Source organism: Lampetra planeri, chromosome 1 (assembly GCF_965212315.1).
Source record: "Lampetra planeri chromosome 1, kcLamPlan1.2.h2, whole genome shotgun sequence".
NCBI lineage: Eukaryota > Metazoa > Chordata > Hyperoartia > Petromyzontiformes > Petromyzontidae > Lampetra > Lampetra planeri.
Window position 1 is genome coordinate 20,468,558 of NC_136107.1, and position 11,314 is coordinate 20,479,871.

General features: G+C 48.4%; 1 protein-coding gene across 1 annotated transcript; it reads left to right on the plus strand.

Moving 5' to 3' along the window:
* Positions 1-833: 833 nt before the first annotated feature.
* LOC144719959 (uncharacterized) lies at positions 834-10,964 on the plus strand. The gene is made up of 6 exons (XM_078596342.1): positions 834-1,047; positions 5,881-6,018; positions 7,036-7,237; positions 8,593-8,687; positions 9,467-9,942; positions 10,219-10,964. Exons 1-6 carry the CDS (start codon positions 844-846, stop codon positions 10,223-10,225), a joined length of 1,122 nt encoding a protein of 373 aa, XP_078452468.1. The 5' UTR covers positions 834-843; the 3' UTR covers positions 10,226-10,964.
* Positions 10,965-11,314: the final 350 nt, after the last annotated feature.

Below are 11,314 nucleotides of genomic sequence, written 5' to 3' on the forward strand. Positions count from 1 at the left end.
GTAAGTTGAATGGCCATACAGTAGCAACCCTTGACATTTTCCATCCTCGTACAGTCAACGATTACTACCAAACCTGTTGGGCAGGCTGTCTGGTGCAATTGCACCCAGGGCTGTGGATGCACGCGATTGAGTGGGCCAGGCGGCGGATGTAGATTGCAGCGGGCAGGGCAGGCCGGAGGGGCCCGGCGCTGGACTACAAAGAGGAGAGGGGCGGTGGTTGGGGCGGGTGACGAAATTTGACAGGGGGGCCCTCATTTCATTCCTTCACGAGGGCCCCTTGATGCACATATGTACGTTGAACTTCCTTTCGCACCGTACGTAGCCATCCGTGCTAATCGGAGGTGCGGGGGGGGGAGACAATAAACACAAAAAGCAGTTCTGAAGTATTGAGTTTTGCACCTAGGTGATTTAAAAGTGCATAGTTCCAGTGGCTTCCTAATATCGGAAGGAAGAGCATTCCAGACGGCCGTAAAAGCTCATCTGGAAAGTGTGCGAAGCAGTGGCCGGCTTTGTTCGATGGTTAGCCCGAAGCCGCTGCTGCGAGGATGACCAGAGTTTGCGTAATGGTTTATGCTCGTGTTCTTCATTGCAAGGCCCGCGGGCCACTGGACTGGCGGCCTCCATGCTGGCCTTTAGTGTGGCCCACTGACATGCGGTCCCCGACAATACACACACCTTAAAAAAAAAAACCTTGCAGGCGGTGTGGCGGCCCTCACACTGATGATGTCTTATCGGTGAAAGTGCCCCCCGAAAATTAGTGAAGAACGCTGGCTCTCGCTATTCGACGAGACCAGCAAGGTGCCAACGACGCGCCGTGTTTTCTGCTCGCCCAGGCTACAAAGAATGGTGGAGTCGCAGGCGCTGGAAATCGAGCGGCTCAGGCAGCGACTTGGCCACGTGGGCCCTGCCGAGCTCTCGCCCGGAGGCTCCTGTGGGTCGTCGGCCAAGCACCGCTGCACAGCGAGCATTGTGGGGCAGCAGCAGCAGCAGCGTCATCATCATCATCACAACGGCCTTCTGCCTGGCACAGCAACTGTACCCAAGCAGGTGCACTTCCAGCACAGCACGGCGACACAGAACACATTGCTTAGGACTTTAGTTAATTTCACGTCACTTTTAGAAAGTTAATTTCACCAATATCCTTCAAAGTGCCCCCCCCCCCCCCCCGCGTTTTGTGGTCTCTTTTTATTCAATTCGTGGAAGTTGTTCTTGGAGATTAATTTTTCATGCATAACAAAAAAATTGCAATGCACCCGTCCTAATGTTTGGAAAAATATTGCAAAGGTATTTGCGATGTGTAGCATAAATCTCGATTTAGCAAGGGGCTTGGCAAGAAGTCTGGAAAAAAAGGAATCTGTAATGGTGGGGGGGGGGGGGTTACCTCATGAACAGGAAATGTTTAATCTGATTGATTGTAAAATGAGGATGCAAAATACTTTTTTGTCATCTGTGTCGTTGGTTAACCCCATGTATTCACATATCCTACATGTGTATCCCTCAAACGTCTAAGGCTGGCCAACACATGTCGTTGCCCTTTAACCTTCCGGTCACAGCAAGGACACATTTGTCAATATTCCCCCATGAACGTACACGCAAAAGAGGCTTCCACAGGCAAATAAGCGTCTTTCACACTCCCACACTGATATGCATTGCTTTTTGAAATGTGAATCAACTGTACCACGTCATGGGACCTCCTTTGCCAGTATCAAAATATGATAATAGCTTGTCCCATTTTTTCTGGCAACAAAACAAGTGTTAAGAGGTCGCCTATGGTCTAACACCGTTTGAGACGAGGCTCAAAAGAAAACTGTCTCTGGTGTGGACCAATCAGTTTCAAGGACAATGCATATATTATCAGAGTATGTTTTTTGTTTGCATTCTGACTACAAGCATTGTGGTTAATGCAGACATGATTCCTTGTGAAGTATTGGAAAATGACGGCAGGAAACTCCTTGACGGGAACACACTTCTTTTATTAAATCTTGACTTGTAACGATACAACGCGTGGCCTCTCTTCTTCACAATGCGGTCACCATACAACGGTACAACTCGTGACCTCTTCTTCTTCACCCTACGCTTCTCTTGACTCTCTTAGATTCTGTGCTGCTGGCTCTCTGTGCCTCGTGTAGACTCCGCGCCTCGGCTACACTCTTCTCTCATCTCGTGTAGACTCTGCGCCTCTGCTACACTCTCCACTCGCCTCGTGTAGACTTTGCATCTCTCTCTGGCTACACCGTATGCATACTCGGCTCGTGTAGACCTTTCTCTCTCTCTGGCTACACCGTATGCATACTCGGCTCGTGTAGACCTTTCTCTCTCTCTGGCTACACACTATACATCACTCAGCTCGTGTAGACCGTTCTCTCTCTCTGGCTACACACTATACATCACTCAGCTCGTGTAGACCGTTCTCTCTCTCTGGCTACACACTTATACCTTACTCTCCTCTACTCTCCCTTACTCTCCTCTCCTCTCCATTACTCTCCTCTCCGGGCTCTATCTCTGCACCTTCGTCTTCATTCTTAGATGGTTCCACTTCTGCCCTCTACTCCTCTGTGCATCATCTTATATATCTCTTCCTCCCGGGAGACGGAGCGGATGCGGACCTCAACGTCGGCACCGCTCCTCAGTTACCCAATCACCACGCGCTATCTCTACGATCCGTTTCCGCCCAGCGCGTGTTTCCACTCCTCGACCAATCACACCGCGCTGCCACCCGATCACTCCCTCTCAGCGCGTCACCGGCACACAGCCAATCAGCAGCACTACCCCCACCCGCGCACTGACGCCTGCTCCTCCCCGTCAGCGCGCGTCACCACACACACACGTACATACGCGCTGGCACATGACGTACACACCCAGCGCGTATCACCACTACACTTGTAAAAGGTTTCAGTTTTGTGTTTTGTTGCCAGAAAAAAGGGGAAAAAACCTATTATCAACTGCACCACGCATGAAAGAAAATAAATGTTGAACCCCTCCCCCACAAATTACACTGGAATGCAAGCTCATCTCCGTGTCTGCGACGGGAATGGAGTTGCAGACCTCGGCCAAGGCATTATGAACCATCAGTTCCGAGTGGCAGAGATAGGGGCGGGGGGGTGGAAAAAAAACACACACACACACAAAGCGGGAGAAGATGAAGTTTCAGGTTTTTATGTTGAACAGGCAACTTGTTGTGTGCCGCGGGTGCACAACGTTTCTGCACCGTTTGCGAAGAGGAAAACCACAGCCAGTAAAGGGGAATCGGAGAGAAGAGCCGTAGCACATAACGGCACGTGCACTCTGCTTCGTACTACGCTCGCCGCTTTTCCGTAGGTGTTGTTTAAATCCGGTGGGGGTGGGGGGAGGTTTGCATTACCGGTTACCGAAAAAAATAAAAATAAAGTTTAACAAAAACGGTTACCCACAACTATATAGAAATATTATTGGTTCTTTCGGTAAAGGCACGTAGAAGGGAAATAATAAAATAATATAAAGAACCAAGAATATGAATCCCTGCAGTCACGAAAGCTTTAAATCAAAATTTATATAGAAATATTTTGACTTAAAAGCCAATGGGAACTGCTGCAGTGGCGAAACGCTACTGGGGCGGCAGTCTACCTAGCACAGGGGTCGTCAGACCAAAATAACAACTAGAGCCGCAATGCACTGTGTGGTGAATACGAGCCGGTGGTGGTCCTTGATAAATGACGTCAAGAAGCAGCCCTTAAAGAGCAGCATGCGGCTCCAGAGCCACAGTCGGTTGGAAAGTCACGTGTCGTGGAGCAAAGTGTGGGTAGGCCCAATTCTTGTAAGGGGTCTGGCCAGCATGGAAGAAGGGGCCAAATACAGTACAGTCTGTTCCATCACGCGGTAGTTGCGTTCTTAAAGAACACCGCGTTATGAAAAAATCGCGTTAGAACAAATAATATAGGGTAAAGCGCAGTCCGCGATAACACGCAAGATGCGTACGCAGGCTGAGCAAAGACTTGAGGCGTGTGGTTGGTGGCGTCGAGAAGCATCCAGCAGCATCCCGCCTTGTGTGACGCTACGCCGAGGCAGCCGCACGGCCGCTTATTCTCGCCGCAGAGTCCACTTTCTGCCCCGCCTCCTTCCCCCCCCCCCCTTCTCTCTCCCCCCCTACTGCCGAGGCCTATAAAACCTCGTGCCACGGCAGATCTCTCGCCTACTTCAGCAGTTTTTTTTTGCTGTGGTTGTCCCACCTGATGACGATTGCTTGTGTTGCGATAGAAACGTCATGATCTATTCTTTTTTTTATCTACGTGACTTTACCGAAAGAACCAAAGAGTATCAAAACACATGTTTTTGCAGAACGGACTGTGCCTCCACTAGAGCTCCCTCGAGTGGAGGTGCTTTCGCCAACAGTGGCATGAGCAAGCAGGTTCAGGGCTGCACCTTTACCTTGACGTTCGAAAACAGAAATCGATTTGGCAAACGGTTACCACTTTACTGGTTGTTGTTTCTGTTGTTTAATCACTAATGTGATGTGGCCACCGGGCAGACGGTTTCATACTTTTTCTACCACTGATACAAGATAACTACAATTGTTTCTTCACAGATATTTTCAATTCTATTCATAAATATAGTCTTCACTACAGCTATAGAATGATACTTTACATTACTCAAATTAAACATGACTAAAAGTGCTATGCACTTTAAAATCTAGTTTGTTGTCCTTTCCCCGCACCTCCGATTAGCACGATTGGCCATGTACGGTGCGAATGAAGTTCAACATACATATATACAAATGCTGTATGAAATTTACCATTCAGATTTCTAGATTTTAGAGGAAATGCTGATGGGAAAACCACCTATTAATGCCAGTGTCGAATAGTATTTTGACCCCGATTGACTTCTGACCCTGGGGTCAGAATATGGTACATTATTTGTAACACTCCTCCCCCTATGGTAGCGTAATCCCCCAGCCAGTTTCGGTCATTCTTCTGGGAGTTAGCCGTAACTCTAACGCACAGGAGGAGTCATCGCCATCATCTCCATATATATAAAAGGCAAAGTTGTGAATATGTGTGTCTGTTCAAAATGTTTAGCGTACTTCCCGACATGCAACAAACTGCAAATTTGCCATGTGGATACTTTCCAGACTGTTCACCATGCAAAAATTATAAAAATACATTTTTTGGGGGTGGGGGAGCTCAGTATTGCATAGATTTTTGCACGGCAAGTGAGCTGTGACGTCAAATCTGTCACGTGGCCCGCGCATGTGGAAGCGTAACGCATTGTAGTGTAGTGCTTAGCGCGCTACGCTACAAACCCGGCGACCCGAGTTCGATTCCCGCTCACGGGCACCACCGGTGACGATTATTTGAACCAGTCCTGGGCCTCCCCTAGGTCGACTCAGCCTCAAACGAGTAACTGTTGTGGTGTGAACATCGCCACTGGGGAGACAAAGGCGGCCGGGTATGGTGAATCCAAGTCCCGGGTGAAGCGGGGTAGTACAGCTAGTAGAATATATATACCCTGGGGTTCAAACGTGATGAGGTCAAAATAGTATATCACACCAGCACAGCACCGGTGGCAGTAACGCCATGACTACGTGTGTGTGATCTAGTGACCCACTCTTTACAAGCTATACAATGTATTTATTTAAGGCTGAGCCACCCTAGGAGAGCTCCGGGCTAGTTTCAGACAGTGATCACCACTGATAATGTGCACAGGCAGGATTCAAACTTGGGTTATGAGGGGGAAGGGGGAGCACTGGTAGCACAGCACGTGATCAACCACAACGATGCCCTTCGTGTCGGCTATGCACACCTTTGCACAGGTATGTCAAATAATAAACAAACAGTAAGTCATGCTTTTGGTAAAAAAAAATTGTATTTCTATACTGCACTCATTTTGTCTGCCTCATTTTTGCAGTGCCCACATTGTGCTCTACAGAGCGACATCGACTGGGAGGACGAAAATGGCACTGAAAGCGACATCAATGGAACAAAACCCAATTCATGCTTCCTTCCTCCCATGCCCGGTGTAACTGAGAATGTGCTGCATTGTGCGGTAAGGGTCCCTTCACTTAGCCTAGCCAGCAGGGGATGAGAACACTTTGTCTCGCGCTCACGCCAGCCCTGCCTTTTTTGTGGAAGCGTCTTGAATGCGAGTGGGCTAACTGGGGGCCACGTGTTACACCAGATGCCGACACCTCGGCAGCGTGTGTGTTAATCTGGCTCAGCAAGTACAGCACCACTGGAATGCCTCGTAAGTTATTTCAAGAGCTCTCGTTTGTAAAATTACTTTTAAGATTCAGCCACCCAATATGAATGATAGCTTTAAATTATTACAGTAATCCCAAGTGCTCAATTGTAAATGTTGTGGGTTTGCTCTCTTAATACACCGGTGTGCTGAAGTAACAACAGATTGGCATGTTTTGTTTGCATGACAAACCTTACTAATTGACTGTGTTGGATGGAGGTGGGTGTACGGAACATTTATACTATGTAATCCAAGTGATAATAATGTACAACCCTTTGGCAATCCACTATTTTGTCAATCATGGAGGTTGTCTGACTATACTTCACCGTGCTGGTCAGTGCAGATGGCCCAGGACCGGTTTACATATTACACGCCGCTGATGGGGGTGATTTGGGCAGAACCACTGCTGGTCACAATTTGTATCTACGGTGCTTGTGTTATCGTACCATACCAGATACTCATTCTGAGTCGACCTAGGGGAGAACCACACTAGGTTTGCGTTACCACTTGCCATGGATATTAGCCATCGCCAGGAATCGGAACTACTGCGCCACCACATCCCACACTCACATCCACACACACCCACATGTACACACTCAACCCTTTTGTCACTCCACTGCTGGATAAGGGTCTCCCGACGCCCTGCAGTTATTTTACCGTCCTTCACAATATTCCACAAACCTGCACTGATGCCCCACAGTGAAGGTTGGTGAAGTATAAATGTGTGTGGGGGGGGGTGGGGGGGACATAGTGCAGTACAACAATGGAGTTTGATGCACTGCCTTTGCACTGTCAACAACTGCCTTCTGCCGTTTCGCCGGGCAGCGCCTGAACGAGGCCCTCTCAGCCGGTGAGACGCACCGGGCCCACGTGCACTCAGCCGCCGAGCAAGTGGCGGCACACCTGGGCTCGCGGGCCCTCCGCAAGGGGTCTCGCAACTCAGCGAGGGGTCGTCAAGTGGAGGAATCGAGCAGCGGGTCGGCTTGCTCCAGCACCTGCGCTTTCAGCGTCGACGCAGATAGAAGAGGTTTATACATTGCCCTCAATGGGGGTTTAAGATTTTTTTTTGACATTTGAACGTATTTGGTGGTACACCGGTGAGTGGGGGGAAAAAAAAAGCAACAATTTTTGCAAGAATTTTTTTTTTTCCGCGCGATCCGTTACCCCGGTCAGAAAATCTAGGCGGAGTGGTTAGTACGTCAAAATCAGTTCTCGTGATGTCGAAGCAGTCGGAAGACGAATGTCAATTCAAATTTAGATTTCAGACGGTTTTATGAGGACCTGGTGTGTTACGCTGCACCGGTGTACCCGCCAATACGGCCACTTTCCAAATGAGATTGAAAGCGACTATACATTAGCTCCATAATGGGGGGGGGGGGGGGGGTGGTGGACACATGATTAACTCTCGAAAATATGAACAAACTTATTATACAGGTATGTTAGCTATGAGGGATTTGCCCTATTAAACAGCCAGCAAAATCAAAGGATTGTCCATATTTTGAGGCACAATCTAACGCAATAAGAGAACTATTTAAAATTGTGTAAACGTGTTTTCACTTGACAACTACTTTTCTTAATTGCAAATCTGATAGTTGCACAGACAAAAGCACTTTGGAACGATGAGCACGAATGGCTTTTTCATAACTTCTCCGTAGTATCGTGGTAAATCTTCACAACAAGGTGAGAAGCCTTTGAGAATAAAAGTACCTTTTTTTCAAGCGAGGCCTCCATAGCACAGAGAGTAAATTTAGTTATTCAAAACAGCACCATATAAATGGTATGAAGAGACACATCATTGCTATGAGTGAGAACCTCAGTTTAAATATAACACCTATAAACAAGACATTTTGCAGTCTATATCAACTTGTAAGACTGCTTGTAAAAGTGCCAGCTCCTGTGGAGATTATGTCGCACGGTGATTCACGTGGTTTTATTGGAACCAGGTTGACCTTGAGAAGGTTACAGGTCAATGGAATTGTTTGCCCTAAGGACTTTGACAAATATAAATGCTCGTATGAATTGCAAGAAAACTAAATTAAATGTTCACGATAGTGATTTTTTTATATTGCCAAATACTGTACATTGACATAAAAAATAAGCATTTGTGCATCATTATACCAGACAAGAGTGCAATAATAAATCTTAGATCACAGACATGAGAGACAAATAAAATACGAGGAAACACATTTATCAATCAACGCTCCGCCAATTCATGCAAGCCACAATTTAATCTCGCTCCCTTTTCGCCGACCAACATGAAGCACAGAAGAAGTTTTTTTTTTTTTACCAATACAGGTTGTAATCGTTCTGTTTCCCCATTAAATGAGAATATTCACCAGCATTCCAAATTTTGCCTACCCCCCCCCCCATCCTGAACTGTAGGTCAGACTTCAGTGATCTGGGACAAAGACCGCGTGTGCGATCTGCCAGGGACATATGGAGGGATTTTCACGTCGCTGGATGGTGCGCGAGGAGAGGTGAGTCTCTGGCGTGAACAACACATTCCTTTCCGTCGTGTCGTCGAAGGTGACATTCACGTCTGCGCTAATCCCTTGGGGAGTTGCCCTGATAAATGCTTATTGTTAATAATCGCGTTTCACACAGGGTTCGTCTGCCCGCGGGACAACAGCGTGGCAACAAGGCGGGGGGACGAATGATGGGTGGGTGGGGGGGTAGCTAATTCTCATTGTACAACACCTGTAAAGGAAGCCTCCATCAATGAGTCACATGCATTTATTGTGCACCGATTCTTCATTTGCATACAATTACTTTTGTGGTGGTTGCATCTGGTATGCTTTGATGCCAGCATCAGGTTTAGTCTCTTTGCGGAGAATGTTTTTGCAGGCGCGAATTTTTTTTGTACAGCGGTGCAACTGCACTGAGGCCCGCAGGCCACGGGGGCTTGAGGGCCAGGCTATGAAGAGGGGACATTGGACAGGGCTGCCTATTTCATGGAGTTGGCCAAATCATAGCACGTGGGATCACAGAGCTTCAGGCAATTGTTGGCACCAATTTCGCTTGCCTTTCCCGTGCCCCTATACAAAACCTATGCACGTTACACATTCTAAATAGTTTTGAGATTGCAATATGCATGAATGATGCCATATGAAAATAACACATATACTTAATTATTTTATCACGTGCACGATATCCCGTGCCAACGATGCTACGATACTGCTCTGAGCCACCCCAAGCGGTAAACTGGGATTTGGAATGTGTGATCACATTCCACGGTGTCTGCATTGCGTGCGCCCAGTCCTGCTGCAGCGCAGGACGTCGACGTAGCGGCCTCTCCCTGGACTCCAGCCGGCCCAGCGATGGTAGCATCAGCGAGGACGAACCGTTGAGCGGCACCGAGCGCCGCGTACCCCGGCGTCCCGACCTCTGGGCGGAAACTCAGAATCCGGAGCCCGTGGCGCTCCTTCCTCACGGGGCCGAGCGCGAGGGCCGGGACGCGGATGCAGGCGCGGTCGTCGCGGTCGCGGACGGAGTCAAGGAGGCCGCGGTGGAGCCGGGCCTGGCGATCGCGCGCCGTCTGTCCGAGGAGAGGCCCTCGGCTGCCGAGATGGGCATCACGCACTCCTTCGACCCGGGGGGCCGGGCACAGCCCAGGGCCCGCCGGCCGTTCGCCCGCAAGAGTGGCCAGGCGGAGGCGTCCCCGCCGCCGCAGTCCAACTGTGCGCTCAGGCGGCTGAAGAGATTTCAATTGAGCCAGCTCACCTGCAAACTGAGGTGACTCGCCGAAATGGGGGGCATGCGGGGGTGCACTCGTTGATGTATTCGTATGTACACGCAGAATACGTGCAGTCGAGCTGTGCGTGCAAGAGTGTTGATGATTTGCTGCAAACCGTGTGCAAATAATATTACGTTTTGACTTAATTGGGTTTATAAAAATTTACAAATTCGACTAAAATTTGGGAAAGGATACTAATGAAATGACTTTGCATCATGACACTTGATAGAATTTCTGCTATGTTTGATACAACCCCACGTTCATTTTCTCTGCAGGAGGTGACGAATCCCAGAAGCTGTGAGCGAACATTCAAGGACCACCAGACACACAAAGGCAAAGCTCCCATGTATGGCCGTATCGACTGTTGGAAGTGTCGTTCACGAGTACCTATGCAGACGGCACAAGGCACGAGGGGGTGATGTGGCCAGAACCGAGCCCGGCCGTATGTGGCTGGCCACTTCCGAAGTTAACACACTGTACTACGTACTCATTCAAGGCTGAGTCGAGAAAGGGGAGGCCCAGGATCCATTATTATATCACACGCCATGTTAGCTGTGACAAGGTATTGAACCATGGTGGCCGAACTTGAAATGCAGTGCGCCAACTACTCTGCCACCTTCAAGCAGGATATCACAGAGAGCATTCCAAAAGAACAAATAAAACACATAATGGTGAGACCTCAATATTGAGACCTCAATGTTCTATGCAAACCCAGGAAACTTCCTGAAGAACAGATGTGTTCATTTACAACTCAAGTGTGGGGCTGTCAAGCGCGAGACAGTTTTGCACGAGGAAGTGAGTTTGTTGCTCTCGTTTGTGAGCCACCGTTGTCGTGGGCCACCGCAAACGAGAACGGAGTGCTGGGGAGAGAGAGGATCTTATAAAATGTAACCACCCAAAGTGGGTTCGCCCAGAAGGGCCTTGATGTGGACACCAGTATCCTGATGGTGACGACCTCACAAAAACCCCACGTTGTGTTTCTACAGGAATGTGGTTTATATGACTCATTAAAAACTAAAAAGATATATTAGTATTTTGCCAGGTAAGGCCTACTGAGGTATACAGCTCTTTTTCAGAAACGACCTGGCTACAAACGATAGCTCAGCGAAGTGGCTTATCACGTGGACATTTATAGCAGTCAGCCACATACAGAACTCTAAATGCATGTTGATTCTAAACGTGGAGGGAAAAACCAGAAGACGCACAGAAAAATCCATGCGACCATATGGAGAACATACAAACTCCAAATATACATCTTCTTGGTTCTTTCGGTAAAGTCACGTAGAATTGAAATAATAAAATAATAAAACATCATAAAATAATTTTCACGACGTTTCGGCCACAACGACTACTTGCGTTGTGGCCGAAACG